Source organism: Apteryx rowi, unplaced genomic scaffold, assembly GCF_003343035.1.
Source record: "Apteryx rowi isolate R43461 unplaced genomic scaffold, aptRow1 scaffold_458, whole genome shotgun sequence".
Classification (NCBI taxonomy): Eukaryota; Metazoa; Chordata; class Aves; order Apterygiformes; family Apterygidae; genus Apteryx; species Apteryx rowi.
The window spans coordinates 259,155-278,677 of NW_020450714.1; the positions used below are offsets into that span (position 1 = coordinate 259,155).

Here is a 19,523-nt window from a genome sequence, read left to right on the forward strand (position 1 = left end):
TGTAGGTATCTGTGGACTGTTGAATCACTTCTTGTCTGTTTCTTGGATAAGTAACATAGCTGGAGCTATTTTAGTCTAATTTACATTGACTTCTTGTCCAGACTTCTAGAGCACTTTTTCTGAATTTCTTTTGATATTTCACTATTCTTTAAGCATAGACAAAAGAACTGGACTCAATATCCCTGTAATCCTTACTAAAAAAAAACAAAACCAAAAAAACCCCATAAAAGCCTGTATTTCATACTCCCATAGTCAGGTAAATGCTGTTCTACACACTGCCACAGAGGGAATACATCAATAAAGCATGCTTAAACATACATGGACTTGGTTTTATGCACAGCTACGATTTATATCCTTTTCCTTGTTGTAAACCTTGTTGTTTATCAAAAACGTAAATCTAAGAAAAAATCCAAAGGAAACCAAACATTTTTTGTTTTGTTTTTAATTTGGTTTCACGCTGAAAATTCAATTTACAGTAAGCCAGTCACAAAGAAAATGTCCAGTTGGGCAGAATGAGCCATGATTGTATCACTTCATTCCCTTTTAGTAAATCATCATATGACTTACAGCATAGTTTAAGCTTCTATGTCATTGTTATTTGGCTCAGCTAGTTCATCGCACACTATAGTCCATTTCGACCTATCAGAAACTAACATGAAAAGGATGCTCAAACTGAGGTATTTCCTTTAAGAAATTACTGATCACTAGTATTCAGAGGTAATGTTAAATCATATCATTTTAAACATTGAAAAAATGTACAAAAACAAGTTCATTTTTAAAAAATATTATCCTTAGTCTTCCATGCATGTTAATAAAAAAGTCAAATTTGTAGCACTGAAGCTGTATTCTTCATTCTGCAAAAGGTTAACCATTCCAAGCATCTCCACCATTGGAACCACAAGCTATAATCATCTTTAGTACACTACTTATTCTTGCTTTTCAATTCTGAAGTATAGTCACTTCAGTGCAAAGATAATTGTCTACATACACACACCACAGGAGCCTGTTAATAGGGAAATTTACAGCAGAAATATTTATCGAGTTCATGATTATCCATTAGCACTATATATTGTTACAGGCATTACACTGCATATCCAAGGGCTATAATAAAAAGCTGACTGCCAATATGCACCTTTAAACACACAAGGTCTGCCTGCACAGTTCTGAAATCAACAGAAGTACCACTGATGGAACAAGCACATAATACCTTCTAAGCGAGTTCACACAAAACTGAATTTCCTGCTCCATAAGCACAGGTTGTTGGTCCAGCTAAACATACCTCTTCATGGCAGTGTCTGAATAGGATTCAGTAGTGGTAAAAGAAAATTCCCAAATTTGATTTTTTTTAAAAAGACTTTTTTGCATTTAAATTGTTCAAAAATGGTATTTTTTTCAAAATATATAAATGACATCCTTAATGCTATTTAATGGTATTTCAAGAGATCAAAAATTTTTTTTCTGAATTATTTCTCAGCTTGTTGATAACTTCATTTTCTTCCCCAAAAGATTAATTAGTATCTGAGATCAAATTAGAAACATCTTGCATATTCAGAGAGATGCCGGGAGTTACAAAAAAGTTTAGAAAGTGGTCCCATTGAACAGATGTCAAATACTTTCTATGCAATGCTGTAACATTGAAGTTAAATAGTGCATAATACAAAGTTAGCAGATGCTTAGTCTTGGTTCTCCTTCAGGATACAAGATCTATCACTTTTAAAGAGATTTATTTCTGACTTCTATTTCTAAAATTACTGATATACATGGAGCTCTTAATATCCTTAGAGTAATTACAGAAAACAATGTAAACAAATCACCAACACAAACAACAATATGGACAAGCAGCTGCAACTGTTTCACTTTTTGTCTAAATAAATATCACTCCTTTTCAACTGTATGTAACTTAAAGAATTCTAATCCACGTATCTAAAAAAATACAATTTTAGCTGTTTACTTAAAACTGCTTCTGTAGTCTGGAAAGTACAATACTGGCTAACTTAAATCTTCCTTCTGAAATACAAGAAATATTTTGCTTGAACTTTAAAGAAAACATAGGACAAAAATATATACTTAGGGCATACAAGATCTTTACAAGTTTATTTCTTTAGCATTTAAAATACAAAATTGTCTTCATGCTGGATAGTCAATAAAAGACATGTATTTGGGTTTCCCAATATACATTCATAGACTTAGAAATAACCTATCATCAGATGAATTCCATTTCCAATACCATGGTAGGATGAAAAGTGTCTGAGGTTCAACTTTCTTCAGTATCCATGAAAGGAACTGGTTTCCTATTTGCACACTGCATTCTGAACTTGGAAGTAAACAGGCACACACCAATGCGACATACACAATCCAAAATCTATCCAAATCAAGGTTTCATTATACTATATTTCAAAATTTAATTTCTTATTGTTCATAGAAACATTAGGTTTCTCATAAGCAGTTTCAAACTTGCTGTCACCTGGACATACCCACAATGGTTGAGCTGCGGGAAAAGAAAAACTAATCCTATGAAGACAAACACAAGCTAACACAGTACATGGGGCTTCAGTTTTGGGTGGCATTAGCAGAATGTGACAATGTTCAGCTGTCCCTTTCTGGTCAGGGAGGAAAGTCTGTGAATATTGCTTAAGAGTAAGAGACGGTGAGGTCTGCCTCAGGCTGCAGCCAACCTGCAACAGCAGAACAGATGGCACTAGCAAGAGCCAGGGATGTGGAAGATTAAATCCACCAGCCCAAGGGACAAAATAAGATTCTTCCCTACTGTGGGAGAAGGCCAGCTGTAAAGTGGAAGCTTTGCTCCTATGCTGGCTTTTATGGGATTACCACTTTCTGGTTCAGGACCAGTTGTTCAGCCTAATTTTTCTCTGACTTTTTGATTCTTTGGCTCAGAACTGGTACTCTCAAATAGCATACATTCATAGTATCAAAATGCACTATTACAAAAATTAATGTGACTTTTGTCTTGCTTCTAAGATTTTTGATCAAAGTGAAAGAACTGACCCATAACACTATATCCACAGGTTATATTATACAGCACCTTCTTAGAAATCCCCAAGCTAACCTCAGATGAGCTGGCATGTTCATGTGGCCCTATGCAAATATTAGCTCAGAATCAAGAAGTGTAAGAAATGTGTTGTGCTGGTATGAAACTACATGCAAGCTGATTATCTCAACAGCAACAACTTGGGTGCAGTCTGTGCTGAAGTGATTCTGCTGTTTCCATTTCCAGTCTTAGCAGTGACTGATACTTTGAAAACTGTAAATGATCAGTACCTGCTTCTTTACCTGTTACGGATGGCCATTCAAAGTTAGTCTGCAAGAGTGCTCTGCTATGCCACTTTGCTAAAGGAAATGCAATACGCAGCCTCTGCTATCACAACTAGCAAAATTATTTTGCATAATGAACTGGCAAGACAATCTAGGCAGAGTATCAGTTGCTGCAAAAAAGGTCTCATCCTATTTCACGGAAACATAAACCTTACATTTTATAAGCCTTTTAAACCTTCTGCTTTCTCAACATTGCCTAGTTCAGTTTGATGCCATTACACATGATGAAGCACATCTTCCCATCTGGGGAAAAAGAAGCCATCCCCTACAAAACAAATCACTCCTCACTGACAAAAGACAAAATAATATCTTGAAATAAACAAACCTGATTTCCTTGGGAATGATACTCTCATAACTACATCAGTGAGATACAGGAAATATTCACATGCATGTTCAAGCATATCTAACAGATGATCTCTCTGCTGCTGTCTTTTCTGTAGTTTTATCTCATTATTATATCATTTATGCACATTTTGATTAAAGGTGACTCATTTGTATACTAAGTTTTGTGCCTTAGCTATAGCACACAATGATGGCATTAGTTCCTCTGAGGTGCTGCTGGAGGATTTTACCTTTAAGAATGTCTTTCAAGGTTCCCATCATGGTCTGTATATTTTTTTCTGGTCTTCATAGGAGATCATCACCAGCTGTGCTGCCAGTGACCTGAACAGTCACTTAGACACACAATGTTGCAGTACCTTCAAGAAATCATCACCTGACTGAAGAACAGGTGGCTTAATCTGTACCTAGCTGGGACTGCAATATCACAGCCTAGAAAGTAAGGATATCTGAAGGATATCTGTTTACCTGTGAACCAAATCCTGTGGTCTTGCTGGACTAATTGAACAATGGCACTGGTTACAAATTCTTACCTTCATTTTCAAACTGTTGGACCTACTCTTCCTCCTTTTTTTAAGGATCTGGCCACAGTGATTAGGCAACTGAAGTTTTCAAAATTAGCTGAAAGCCAGATATCTTAAGTAATCAATCATCTGAAGTGCTCAGTTAACAGGGAACTTCTGTGTTTCCATATGAGTTTAGGAGTCTAACTTAAAGCTTGCTAATACAAAATGCTTGGCCTACATATTTGTAACTTCTGGGCTTAATTACAGAGCACTCCTGTGAGTGCTGCTAGAAACCAAGCAGAGGTTTCAAACTAAACAAAAAGGAATAGTGCAACATTTTGGAAGGTCACATGACCCACACTCTGACCCAGAGGAAAATTAATCTGACTTGGTTAAAGTTATCAGAAATGAGTTTCTTCCATACTAGTTCAAGACTCATAATATATGCAAAACTGTGTTTATATAGTCTATGAGATCATGGGGCCTATAGTACACCCCACTCAAGTTCTGCAGTGTCTATTCTTTTAAGTCCTTCCTCATTAATTACAGTTTTATTTATGAAAATACTTTTTTTAAAGGAGTGGAAAGAAGAATGGGAGTTCAACACTGTTCTGAAGCAGTGAAACACTGTACTTACCATGCAATGATATAATGTAGGAAAAACCATTTAATAACAATACTGAAGATAGCCTTAGAAGGAAACTCATAAACAATAAAAATACACCTAGTTCAGAAAATTTATCAAACTATTCAAATGTTGAAGTGCAACAATTTCTTTTCTGGAAAAAAAATATTTACTACCTAATATTATGAATAAAAGAATTAACTTTCCAACCAGCCCAATGCTTAAACTAGTTAACAGACCTGTTCAGTGGGCATAAAAATACTCTCAAACAGCTATGCACAAAACTGTCATTATTTACTTCCTGTAGCTTTGCTTCTAAAGAGGTTGCATCACTTCCCTACTGCACAAGTGTCTGCATTTCAAATAAACTTTGTGACCTAAGGATTTAGACCCTCAAAGCGGGATTAGCAAACAGCCAATACATGTTTTTTAATCTTCTTGCACAGTAAGAGGATTCTGACTAAAACAAATGCATTGTCATATATAGTGAAATTCACTAGTACAAAACTAAGTATACAACCTAATTTCTCCATTAAGGCTTTAGAATTGTCTATAATACCTTTTGAAACATGTATCTGCTTAGATCAGTGCACTCTGAGAAATCTACTATAGAACTTATCTTCCTGTGGTGAAGACAATTGTTTAAACATCCTTTGCACCTTTTAAACATTTGTTTTTGTTTATTTTAATTTTTTTTATTTGAAGAAAAATAAATGAAGCAAAAAAGACACTTTTTAGATGCCTTGAATTTCCAAAGTTTTGTGGATTTTGGTGTTCATATTCCTTCAAATTTCAGCATATTTTTTCAACCATATCAGAATAACAAAGCTTTGGTTGGGTCTCTCTCATACAACATATGATAAAATTCAGGCTGTTTTAAATGCACTCCTGGCAAGGGATGACAGCATTACATAAAAGTAGCAAAACTTTCATCGTTACTAGCTGACTAGAGATAAATGTCAAATGTCTTCACACCACTGCATTTTTTTTAATATAATGATTATTCGTTAAGTGAAATTGCTATAAAGAACTGAAGTCATTTCTTTGTGTGTCTTGCTGTAAATTTATGGGCTGATATCACCAGTTAAAATAAAATATTGTGTGTGTAAAACTGGTAGTCGAAAGCATTTACACACCAATGTTTGGTGGAGGGGGAAGGAAGCTGTCCAGCCTTTTCACGTCTATTCTTGCAGCCCAGCAAGACGCTGAAACTTAGTGTATCACAATCTAGCTGTTCCATAGTCTAATGCCTTTTAAAAAGACTGGTTATGTGGAACCACTAAAACATTTCTGCAGTCTGAGTTTGACAGATGAGTTCTAATGAACATTGCTACATTAATGCAATGTGTTACTGTTCTCAGCTGTCAGTAAACTCTGAGTTTACTAACCTATAGGAGTGGGGCTTTTCTGTCATCTACTGCAGGCTGCAGCACCCTTCAAACCCACACGCTCTGAACAGCTTAGTTGCATGCTTACAAACAAGTGCAATTACATTCACCCCAATTAAAAAGCAACCCCCTCACCAAACCAAACAAGAAACCAAACAAACCTTTTGCTTCTTTTTAGAAGACAGGTGCCCAGGCTATAAGCACCATACATACAAATTAGGTGTACAAATTTAGCTAACCTCATGCATGTTTCCTTATTCTTTCATAGATATGGGCAGAGCACTCCTTTCTCTGGAGGCTCCCTCTCACCCAAGGTCTTCATGGGATACTAAGCTGCTCTTTTTCTTGTTTGCAAATGTGTCAGAGAACCCTATCTCCTCTCCCACACTTTGAAATCCTCAGCTCCCCAAGTTCACATACACAGCAAAACCTGACCATCCTACAGGCAGCTGTCTTGGGCCACAATGGAGTGCCATAAGAGATCTTACAGGTCAGATGCAATGTCTAAACTACAGTTCACGTCCCTTCTCTTGCAAACTAAAATACATACTCTATAAAAAAATTAACAATCAGAAAGTAGGCTTCAGAAGACCTACTCCTACAACCTTAGGGCATGATCAGCAAAATCAGTAGTGTCTCGGCCTTAGCTGCCTGTCTGTTCTGTTTTCAGAACCTCCAGCGAGGGGAGGCTCCTCAACCCACCTGGACAACCTACTGCAAAGCTTAACTAGGTGTGTTGCAAGCTTTCCTAATGCTTAACTTGCCCTTTAAATGAATTAGCTATATCTACCAAAAACATGGAGAAAAGACTGTTCCTATCTTCTCTAAAGCAACTTTTTCCATATTTGAAGACTGTTCTTGTATCTTTCTTCAGTTTCCTCATCTTTGCTTAACAATTTCTCTACATCTTTTTATTATTTTCTGTCCTCTGGACTCCATCCAAATGCTCCCCATCTTTCTAAAGTGCCCCAACATGGATAGGTACTTCCAGGAAGGCCTTATTAATCCTTGGAACCCAGAAATATCACACAGACTACTGTAATGACCATCCCACTGTAATGACCATCTTTGTTGCAGCAACAAGTTAACTGTCCTCAGTGTGTAATACACTCCACTTTCCCTGCCCTTTTTAGGCAGTCATAGTCACTCCCTCCTGTATTTGATCAGTGGATTCCTCCTGCCTAAGCGTAGTTCCTTACATGTCTTATTTTTCAAATCATTTCTCCAATTTTTCAAGACTGTTTTTAGTTCTAATCCTGCCTGCCAATCTGCTGCAACCCTCCATCTTGGCATGCATTACTTAGATGAATTAAAAATTTAATTACCACCTCCAAATGAGGGCATACCTCTGCATATCCCATAGAAAGCATTCTTACCTTTTGTTTCCCCATATCATTCCTATTAAAGCCAGTTTCTCCCAGTTTGGAAACTTGCCACGTGCAGCTAAGGATTTCTAAGGACACATTCCAATACCCTAAAGAGCTTCAAAAATCCTCCTGCTATTTAAAAAATAATAATAAAAACATTTGGTATAAACAGATTTCCTTCTGCTAAAACTCCTCCCTTTCAAATATAGTTTTAAAGTTATACTAACATGAGGAAGATCCAAATCTTGATGGCAGCCTTCCAATTGCAAAAACATCATTTTAATGTGGCCCCTGCAGGGTTAGTCACACAAGTGACTGGAAAGTAAACTGTTGKTGGTGGTGTTCGGAAGCAGACTTGCCTTCACAGTTGTTTTCTGTGAGAGTACTTCTTCCTACTCTTTGAGGCTTTTGTCAYGTTTCCCAATATGTGGAGCTCTGTGTTTTTGGAATAGTTTCAATTTTTCTCTGAGCTCTTCATTGGTAATTAAGGCATCTGGCTTTGCAAGAGAAAAGATAAGAAATGTTCCTAATACATGTGTTTTTAAATTTCTTTTAAAGAGTTCTAAAATAATTTAAGTTACATCTGTGTTATACCCAGTATATCTGATATTGCTATAGAGCTTTAACTAGCATTCCCTTGGGATGTCCTGCAACTTTTTGCTCACTTTGCTTTGGGAGTAACTGCAACCTTTTCAAATTTGTGCTGATACAACTATGTTTTTATAGTTTTTTCCATGCTAAGTTATCTCTGTATACAGACTTGCTACAAAAGAAATCTGATAACTTTAGATTAAACATAACTGTTGACAAGTCTCCCATATAAATGCTGGGTGGACATGATTTGAACAAGTTTTAAGAGAAAAACACAGAAACAGTTCCGTCATGTGTTTGCAAACAACATGTGGTATGTCAGTTTGGAAAAAAATTCAAGTTTAATTGCATTTGGAAGATTACAGTAGAATGAAAGTGTTGGGGATGAGGGAGGGGTGAAGAGCGCCTTTCCTTTTCATTCTACCATGGAGTGGATTGAAAGAGAAAATTTTGTCACTAAACAATAAAAATAAGAAGCAAGTAATCCTTAGCAATTTTTTTTTTGCATTATTGTTTCGGAACTGTTCAATGAAACCAAAACAAATGGCCAAAAATGTGCTTCCCTTGTCCAAGAAAATAACCCCACTGAAATCAACAAGCCTGACTATGCAGATACGGACAGCAAAATTAGGCCCTAAAACATCCCTGTAACTAGGAAAAACACTAATCACCAAAGTGCACTTAACACCATAGTAGCTACAGTTTCTTTATACATGCACAATTTGTGCGACACTTTGTACATGAAACTACCCAATGAAATATAAATAAGTGTGCTGCTTCCTTTTAAATATGAACATTAATAATGAAGCACATTCACATTCTTGCCTTTCAAAGACTTAAAAAAAAAAAAAACCCACAAAAAAACAACCCCCCCCACCTTCCCCAAAGTAATCTGGAACATACTAATAAATATAGCACATATGAATCAAAAAATGGTATTAAGGGAGAACTTTCACACACAACTGGTATTTGCTGTATAGCTGGAGTGACTTATGAAAATCCCAAGAAAAGACAATCCTCTCACCAGGAGAGGAAGGTAACAGTTGTAGTATTAATTCAGTTTCTTCTGCAGGGGCTTCTTTTTATCTTCAGCATTTTCAGGGCTGAAGTCAGTACAGATGCCATTAGGAGCAGGAAGAGATGAAGTCTCCAAACCACTCTCAGCTCCCATCTGATCGGAATACAGATAGTCTTCTGCAAAGTGTGGATGCAATTCAGCAAATCTGTAGAAATCATCTAAAAAATTTTTGTTAAATGTATCAGCTCTTTGAAACAAAGAAATGCTAAGTTCAAACACATATGGAGTATAATCACAGGATCACTTTGGAAAAAACAATGCCAGTCTCATAGTTTGTTTCAACTTTTCAACAGAAGTTTACCACGCCCTCACAACTGAGATGCTGCAAAAGGTTATCTAAGCACTCTTAAAGGCTTTCAAAGCAAAGTTAGTCAGCTTAGCTTGTGCAGGAAAGGGGTAAACAGACTCAGATTTGCTTAAAACCACACAAGGAGCACCGCATGCCCTGACATAGCATCTCACTGCTCACTGGGGGAAGGGCAGAAGCCCTCCAGCTGAAGAACAATGGTGAACAACTACAGTAGTCATTTCTTAAAATCTGGGAAATCTTTTGCAAACATACCCTGTAATGCTTTCCACTGACAATTCTCTTCAACCTAAGGCTGGCTGTCATCACTGCCTTTGTTTCAAGATTCTACCCTTTCAAAGCTCCCAGTATTTTAGGGATTGATATTGCAAGAAGTTAATTCATTTGCTTGCTCATTCCATTAAAACACTATTATAAAATTATAAGTCATGACTCACATTATGAAAAACTGATTTTAGTTTTGTATATTAATAAAATAATATAGAGAACAAGATTAGTTCTTGGGGGAAGGGGGAAATCCCTAACACCAAAAAGTTACATTTTTGTGTCAAAAAAGAGGCACTGAAGCCTTGTCACAATCTGTCCATATGGCTGTTATTCAGCCATGATTTAAACATCAAGATCCTGTACAGGATCCAAGTCATAAGAAGCTATTTTTATAATGTAAACTGACACTGGAAGAAGCTGGATGTGAACATTATTACTAACTGTTATCTACAGTATATCACATACAGCCCACTCAAATCCACTGTATTATCCCAAAAAAGCTTATGACCGGGCAGTGCTGCAAGTTCCCTGGAGTGCAGAGCAGATGACAGCTGAACTAACTTTTCAGATGAGGGAAGCCCAGTTCCTTCTGGTACAACTGGATCGGCATGGAAGAAGGAAACTACCACAGCCTCCTCTCTCCTCTGTCCTTTGCTCTTTGGGACAGCGTATTTTTCTCAGCATTGCAAAGCACAGGGGAATGTCTTTTGGCTCACAGGAGCATGGAAGGTGTAGTTCAACACTGCCTCTGAACTGGTGCAAAGGGGTGGATGGGGAGAATGCAATGAACAAATCTTCACCCTTCTGCAAACAGGAAAAAAAAAATTGGAAGCCTTCTATCCACTACTTTACATGGATTAACATTATCTTGGACCCTGTAACTTCAATGAAAGCTGGTGATATTCAGGTCCTAAAAAAACCTCAACCCTTTATCATCTGTGTTGAAAAACCTATACTTTTTTTATACTGTTTTATTCTTAAAAATGTCCTCCTGTCTCTGAAGTCCTCAAGTGCTTAAAATGCACAGCACAGGTTGTTATATCACATAAATGATATCCAATCCTTCAATGAAAATAAAAATATCTTAAATATGTCATAAGACGCAAATAAATTTTTAATTTGACAGTATTTTTAATGCAAGTTCAAAAAAATTTTTTTTAAACCTCGTAGCAAAGAGTCTAATACTCTGATCATTTCCAAGGAGGAACTGTAGAACCATTATTTTAACAGTGGTGGTAGTTACAATAACAGTATATTAATAATATTGTATTAATAATATTGAAACACTTGAGTGCAAACTAATTCATCAGAATCAAAACACTTGAGCACATTCAGCTAACGTGACTGAGGACACTATGATACTGCAGCAAACAAGGAGACCAATGACCCATCAGCTTCACTTGGGTCTAGCCTGCAGCAGGAATGTGAAAACATTTCCTTTTTTCACAGGGAAGTTTTAAGCTAGTCCCCGGAATCTACTCCTCTTCCTAATAACACACACAATGGTGTTTATTATATTAATGATCATGAAAAAACAGCCTTTTTAGGCTGAGAATTTAGCCCAACTGAACTAAGAATAAAAATTCAACCAACAGCACCAAAGATGCTCTTATAATCACATTAGGCATAAGCCTTTTTGCATGGGAAAGACTAGAAAGTTTACTGCAGATGCCATTCTAAGTAATTCTTCAAAAGGCAACTGTATCTTTTTAGAAAACGAATGTATAAAAATCCCTTAAAGTGGCTGTTCACACAAATATGACAATATATATCCTAACCTGCATCCTGACAATTTTGTCACTATCTTTGAATGTCTTTTCAGTATTGGATCCAAATGAAAAACTCAGATTTCAAGGAGGACTGAACTGAACAGGATAACATTTGAGAGATCTAAGTAGGCATTTTGGGTCTTGCTGAAACAAGTCCTAAAGATAYAAAGGAATAATCACTTATCAAAATGCTTCAGAGCAGAGCCCAGAGAAAGACTGCTGGGATTTGCCTTATCCTCAGAAACATGGGACAAGATGATTTACAAAGAACAAGCTGTTCCAGTAGCGCTTCTAATTACAGTTCTCGTTTTGGTGCTCAAGCTTAAGACAACCATGAAGCACTAGACTTGAGAAAAAGAGAGATCATAACCATCTGCTTGGAGAAAAAGTAATTTTGCTTTCCACTCTTTATCAAGGGGAAGAGGCAAAAAGGGTGACAAAGGGCCCAAAGTAGAATTCTTTTAGAATTAATATCTATACTTTTGCATTAAGTCTGTGTATGTACTACAAGAATTTCAGATCAGATGTTTTCCTCCTGCATTCCCAACACCTGCATGAAATTCTTGCATACCCCCACTAATTGATGCCCCTGGTGGAAGCTGCAAGTTCATGAATCTCCTATTCCCCCCCTCCCCCCACACCCTTCAGCTACATAATCACTTTAGTGTACAGGATCTCCAAGGCAATTAGAATAGATGGGTGGTGAATACAGATTCAGATAATACATTTTAAAGAACTCTAGTTACTAATAATTCTTCCTTCTTCTAAGTGTTCATCTGTGCAGATATTCACAACACTGCCTTGCTCCCTTCCTTGCTGTCAGCAAGCAAGCCAGGATCTTCAGAACACTTGCACAGTTGTCATTTATCAAGGGCAAACAGAATTTCTGAGAATTTATGATGCACACCTGCAGCATGACTGTAGAAAGGTACAGGCACTTACTCAAATTCTCCAGAATCATGTCTCAAGGCAGAGAAATTTTGTCCCTTTAAATTACAGAGACTGTATCAGCTTTGGAAACAAGGTGCATCTAAGCAGTTAAGCTAATAGCGGACTGCCTAAGAGAACTGACACAGTACACAGGCAACTTTCCAAACACATGCCAGAAATCCAAACTTCTAACAATTCAGATTCAGCATTATCAATCTATTACATAATCTTAATTTTGCTATTGGCTATTTGGTTTACCTGCAACCTGAGCTTCTATTTGGGGATGAGATCTCTGGATTCAAGGACTCGTACTATGATTTAGGCTTGATGGTTGGATAATTTATTTTTTGTTCTCAGAAATCGTAAGTCTGAATACTTGGTATTCTAAGGTGTTAGAATTTGGAGTAGAAAGAGGGTAGCAGGCTTGTGAGCAGTCTTCCCTGCTGTGTGATCCAGAGTTATTTCAGTACTCTTCCACTGGATAGACAGACAGTGGAAGATAGACAGACATAGCTTTTATTTCCCAGAATCTTGCTGGACAATGCCTTCAAAAAAACCTGTAATTTGCAAGTTTTCTGCCTCTCCTTTCTCAGTGTTGCAACAATTTGAACATGTGGAAAGTTACACACATTCTCAGGCAAGGCAAGGCCCTAAATATTTATGATAAACTGAAACACTGAGGAGGCACAAATGCAATACCTAAAGTCTACCTTCATCTTCCGGTTCTCTACCACAATAAAATGGAACACTTATTCTTACTATGATTAAGCTTTCAGATAAATTGCTAAAAATGTTTTTACAATGTTTATATTATTTATAAAATGAGCACTTTTCTCAGAAAAAGATCCAAGCAAAATTTCAAAGCAGCAATGCAAACACCATCCCCTTTGTAAAACCTCAAGACAGACTACTGGTGAATGCATAAGGAAAGGAGTGGAAATGACAGGTAAACATTTCAGTGGCCACTGTTGTAGCTGAATGGGCCAGCATTTCTTGTTATGGAAACATCCCACAGCCATTCAGGCGAAAGTGCAGATTTAAATGCAACTGGGTATTATTAAAGATGGATATCGAGTGTAAATTATTCAATAACCCATGTGAATTGGTTCGAGTTTGCTTGCATACTATTTCAAATTCAGCAGTTTTCAAATAATGAGATGTGCTAACATTAGGAGTCCTGCTGGGCTCACCAGCCTAAGTTCACTGCTCGCATTTTTGAAGGTGGCAACGGGGGGGGAAAGAGTCATGACCAAGTGAGTTGGCAGAAAACAAGGAGTAAAAAATATAGTCAGCAAAAGGGCAATCACGGAGGAGGGACAGAAACAATGCTGGGGATTTGGCAGGTAAGATATATGAAGAAAAGGGTAGTACAGCAGGAATCAAGGTATTGGTAGCAGGCGGGGGAGGAAAAAAAAAGAAAGAAAAAAAAAAGGGATGTCAGTAGTAATGAGACTCATTCCAGCAGATTCAAGTAAAATGGTGCTGTAGTTGAAGCACTACACATTGTATGGTAGTAACGTGGGAATTACTAGTGCAGAAATTGCAATTTTCTAATGTTTTAATTTGTAGCATTTTACAAATTAAATACATACTGATTATCCTGAAGAAAAACCAATAGAGCAGGAGCAAGTCATAATCACTTCTGTTAGAGATGTGTGATAGGCTGGCTATCAATAACTTCTGAATATAGGTGTGCCTGCAGGTTAGGCTGCTTTAGACTACTACTGCTATTCTTTAATCTTATTACTATTCTTAACAACATTAATACTTAAATGATACAATTGAAATTAGAGCTTTGATTTCCAGTGCCTTACCTTATTCACCCAAATCTCACCATTTTTTGAATGCAATTTTCTTGCCTCCAAATGACCTGCATTATAGACTATATATTGAGCAGCTTGTTCAAAATTCCTCCCCTCATCGTCCTCCCTCCAACCCCTTCCTCCATAACGTATTTTTAAAACAGGCTGAGAAATTACTTTAGGAGTAGGAAATCTTATATCCCAATATATTCTGGGAGGACAGAAATAATGAGGAACAGATACAACAGACAAAATGACTGGACGAGCTAAGACCGCTTTCTCAAAAATACTTATTCATGCACATGGAAGTCACAGAACAGAATACGCTGAAAGAGCTAATCTATGTATTGCCTGATTTAATATGAAAGTGAAACAAATTCTGAAAATATGTAAATGTGACATTAGATATTACAGGTGAAGCTCAAATTTTTTAATCTAAATTTACTGTCTGCAGAGCTTTTATAATTACAAAAAAAGACAAAAAGGTAAAGTCTAACAAAAATACAACTTGTTTGTAAATCAACATGAATTCAGACCTTTACATTTGTGACATTTCAGATCCACCTGAAATACTCACCATATGTAATCTCCCCCTTTTCTTCTTCATCTACAGCTCTAAAAAGGTGCGTTACATTGATCTGCGACACACCCATGGCAGTCTTCAGAATATGAGCTAAATCCTCTTTTAGTATAGTTCCATTTTCTGACTGGTATAGCTATGAAACAACACAGCAGGATAAATCATTGCAAAGCTGAATATTAACTCCCATAAACAGCAACACTTTAAGAAGTTATGCAAATAAAATTTGGTTTTGGAAATACTATTTGGTCTCAGGTTGATGATGGTGTATTAAGAATTTCTGAATAGTCTGGGTAAAAGTTAGCATTGATGAAATTATTATTGGCCTATGTATGCTTAGAAAGTAAAGCCTGCTATATCCAGAAAAACCTGTTTGCATACCTCAACACTAGAATCAGAGTATTTAACAGACAGCAAAATTGTTTAACATCTTTTGCAGGCATATAACTGAGAATAAGTATAATGTCCATAGTGCTAGACGTCTACACTCCCAAGGAGTCTGTGGAATCAGGAAACCTATTTAGGTTGGCCTAAGGCAGTTACCTTTTCCATTTGGTCAGCTGTAAAACTCAAGATTCCCTTAACTAGATCTTCACCAATGTCTAACCGATTAGATGCCAATTTTGCACAAAAACGCCTACATCTAAATGCTGTTGTCTTAATCAGATGACTCCTACTCCAAACAGTGAAATTCAAGAACCCTGTAACTTTCTGCAAATACTTCTTCAGTGATCTACAAAATACCTTGTATCCTTCTCTGTTAAGTCCTGAAGCAGTTTCTCACAGAAAAAAGTTAGCTTTACTACTTAAAGGAAACTGATAACTAAAAATAATTGTTTATAGTCTCATTCTATCTTTGAATACATAAAATGCTTTCCCCTGGAAAAAGGATCTCAGTATTTAAAAACATCTGTAACAAAACATCATAAAACTTGAATAATTCATTTTGTCTCTTCAACAGAAACTGAGGCAGAAGAGTTTTTTAAACATCCTTGTCTAGTTTTTGTCAAAACAGCACTGCAAATATTGAAATATAACATATACATACATATGTGTATATATATATATACCCCCCCACACTGTTTTGGAAACTTCTTTAGTTTCTCCATAGCAATAAAAAAGTGAGAATTGATGAGGCTGAACAAAACAGGCATATAAGGAAGTATTTTCACAAAGCAAAAGTTGCTGCCACAAGAGAGCACACCTCAAGGGAATCAAGAACATTAAAGTTCCATGGAAAACAACAGTTATGACCAAAACAGGACTCTTGTGTTTTCCTCTTTGGCACCTAACTTACACTGTTTCACAAAGAGTAGGGGCAAGGACAAGATACTGATTTAATAAAGTCTGCTGTGTTTTCACAGCTCAGGTAGTCAGAAGGTGATATTTGATGGAAAGGTTCACAAACATCAAACATCACATTGGCAGGATTCACAACACCCTTTCATTTCCTTAGCAATTAGAAAGGGAGGATGCCTGGCACTTACACCAGAGTGCTGCTCTTGGAATTTATTATCATAATTCCTTCTTCTACTACTTTTAATTGCCCACCAGTTTAAAAATCTGGTGGCACAATAACCTTTATTTTTCAAGATCTGCAACAACATACTAAAAAAACTTTCATTTTGAGCACTTGTTCAATTATCCCTAAAAGCAAATGACAAGATGCTTTGCAAAAAGTAGCACATGGCTGAAAACAGCAACTATTCAAAATCACACATTCATGAACCAGCCTGATCTTTCAATACCTCCCAACAAGCTGTGTGAAGATTTTAATGTACATGATCCTGGAAAAGGGAGGGAGAGGGGAAGGGAGAAAAGATTAAAAAAAATACACACACACAAAATAGACACACACATACACACATATATATAACACACACACAATCACTTCACAGGTTTTATTTTCCTTTTTTCTTTTTCCCAAGGTACTGTCAGCAAAATTTCCTCAGCTCAAGACCTTTTAATCCTTCTGATCATCACTAGCAGGATAAACCATAAGCCATGCCCTCTTTCTCTTGCTGAATGCTTCCCCATCTTAATGCATGTTGTCTTTGCAGTTCTACAGTTCAGTCTGTTCTGCAGTTAACCTAGGAACTCAGTTTATGCATCCTCAGTTCCCAAGATTACAGCAGGTACTGAAAAACAACAAATCTTGCAAGAAACAGTTCTTCTATTAAATTAGGTGCTTCCAAAYTAAATATCACTCAGTCCGAGATCTTATCTTTCTCTTAAATGGTAAGAGTACAATGCATATTTTGCATCATCATAGCCAAATTTTTTGAAATACTGCCCAAAAGCTACATTCAAATTTACTTTAGCTGTGTTCATTTTATGATGAACACACAGAGCTGGCCAGACAGCATGTGACCATTTCCCCATGCTTCCCCATTAAGGGCAGAGACCTCTCTGCTTTTCCCTTAGAAGAAACAGTAATAAGTTTATCCTCTAATTGCTGCTGATTTTCACAAAATTTGTAGGAACTAAATGCCTTTGTCACTTTCTCCTTAGTCAAATTTGTTTGCCAAAGGGTGAGAATGGTAGATGCAAACACTAAACATTCACAGGAGACTCATTTCTTTAGGAAAACATAGGTAAGAGAAAAAAAACAGGTAAGGAAAAAAAAACAGGTACACTGAAGAACCTGAGAACAACTACACTCAGAAAATAAGGCTGCCATGTAGCATTATGCAAGGCAATGCTCTCAACTCCACTCATTCACTAGTGGTAACAGCATCAAGTGTTAGAACTCTCCAGTCTCAGTAACACTGCAGGCACAAGACACTACGAGTTCAAAGGAAAGGGAAAAGACTGATACAAAATGTGTTGAAATAGCAGTATTAAGGAAATGAGTCAAAAGTAACAAATCAAGGTGTCAGACAAATTCACTGGAATGGCAAATGTTCAGCATTGCTGTTGCCAGTTTCCCAAAGAGCCTGCACTAGCCATCTGTGCTGATGCTTCAACAAAATACTGGGGCTAGAAAACGATCAAGAGCATTTCTGGAAAGTATAAAATCTGGGCAAAGAACTTTCTTCAGAACTGCAGGACCACCACAGAAACATGGTAAGACTAGAGAATTTTACCAAGGAAACGAAAGGAGAAAAATGTTTCTATGAACATGTAAAAATGAATATTTTGAAAAATGTTATTAACCTGGAGAAAAAAAGATTCAACAGAAGCAGATTATAAACAGCAATAAGCACAACTCATTAGCATTTAGTCTGGAGCAATCAATACAAAGGACTGCAGTTCTGAAACTCAGTGTGCTAGTAAAGATTCTAGTCAAGCTCCACAGAGAACAATGTCAGTCTCCAAACCCCCATTGTTTTACATGACCAAAGCCCAAACCTGTGGTTCATTCCCTTTGAATGTGACCCTCTAATCCAATTTTGCATTAATATATATTTAAAATGCAAGTACATATCAAAAGAGCATGTGAAACAAGATTCTGTAAATCTAAAGGCATCATTTCTAAAAACAAAGTATGCAAACCACATAGAGGAAGAAAACGCTGCTTACCTGAAATGCCAACTGAATTGTTTCCAGAGTTTTGGATGGTTTACAGACAACTGACAGAGCAATGACAAATTCCCGTATGTCAATTATGCCATATTCATTCTGCAAAGGAAAACCTCACCTCAAAACACTGCAATTTGTCTCAGAATTTTTATAAATACTTAACAGCTGCTACAGATGTAGAATATTCAGAAAGACCTTTACATACACAGTTGCAATAAAGGTCTCACGGAACATGAATTACTTCAGTGCAAGAATCTGGGTGGTAAGACCTCTGTAGACTCTTTTCAAAATCCCAGAAGTCATAATCCTAAGATTCCTGGGAGATACTGCTGCTATCATTACCCTACACTTGCATTTTTGAGGCTTTACATTAAGACATCCAAACTACCAGGTTAAAATTAAAATTAGAGAACCCAGGAACAAAAGTAGCTTAAATTAAGCCCTGAATACATGACATCTACTCTCCGGCTTAGAGGAGAACACTGTGGACATAATCTAATCTCCTGGTCTAAATAACAACTCATCCAGACAAAGATAATGGTCATTTCCCCATCTTAGCTGATTGACAAAGAAATGAAAAGCTGGCTCATTTGCCAAGCTCAGGGAAACATTGACCGATAGATATTGCATCCAATTGCAACAACAAGGTAGGCTTGGCCTGAACCAATCTTTTTTCCTCCTCGTATACTGCATCTAAAAAAAAAGCATCAGTTGTGCCCAACTGATAGTCCTTTTACCTTCTACCTGAACGACTGCTTTATTTAGGGCAATGCAGTCAATCGAATGGAGTCTTACCTTGCTGAAAGGGAAGTGCAGTAGGTAAATTCTATAGTGATATTCTCAAAAGTACTTAGCACTGGCTCAAATCAGACCTCAGTGAATTCAGTGGGAACAAAATCAGATTAAAGCAGAGTTTATCACAAGTGATACAATTTTTAAACATGGTGTTGTTTCTTACCTCATCAAAAAGGGCAAACATACTTTCTAATGTAGGAGAAATTGGAAATTCCAAGTATGCTGAAAATTCTTTAAGATCAACCTTTTCCTTTTTCATTTTCATGGCACGTTCAGCATATTTATCAAGATCTCCTTCAAGCTTTTCTGGCTTCAGCCTAGAAA

At 36.8% G+C, this 19,523-nt stretch overlaps 1 protein-coding gene across 6 annotated transcripts in view; it reads right to left on the reverse strand.

Moving 5' to 3' along the window:
* Nucleotides 1-443: 443 nt before the first annotated feature.
* LPCAT1 (lysophosphatidylcholine acyltransferase 1) overlaps nucleotides 444-19,523 on the reverse strand; it is a 66,774-nt gene continuing 47,694 nt past the window's right edge. For 4 of the 6 annotated variants that reach the window (XM_026077562.1, XM_026077565.1, XM_026077563.1 and 1 more), the window contains 4 exons: nucleotides 19,363-19,516; nucleotides 18,405-18,503; nucleotides 14,880-15,018; nucleotides 444-9,385 (listed from right to left, as the gene is read on the reverse strand). In XM_026077562.1, coding sequence (XP_025933347.1) covers nucleotides 9,201-9,385; nucleotides 14,880-15,018; nucleotides 18,405-18,503; nucleotides 19,363-19,516 — 577 coding nt within the window. In that variant the 3' untranslated portion in view covers nucleotides 444-9,200. The remainder of the gene's footprint in view (nucleotides 9,386-14,879; nucleotides 15,019-18,404; nucleotides 18,504-19,362; nucleotides 19,517-19,523) is intronic. The other 2 variants (XM_026077560.1, XM_026077561.1) reach the window with 2 other exon arrangements.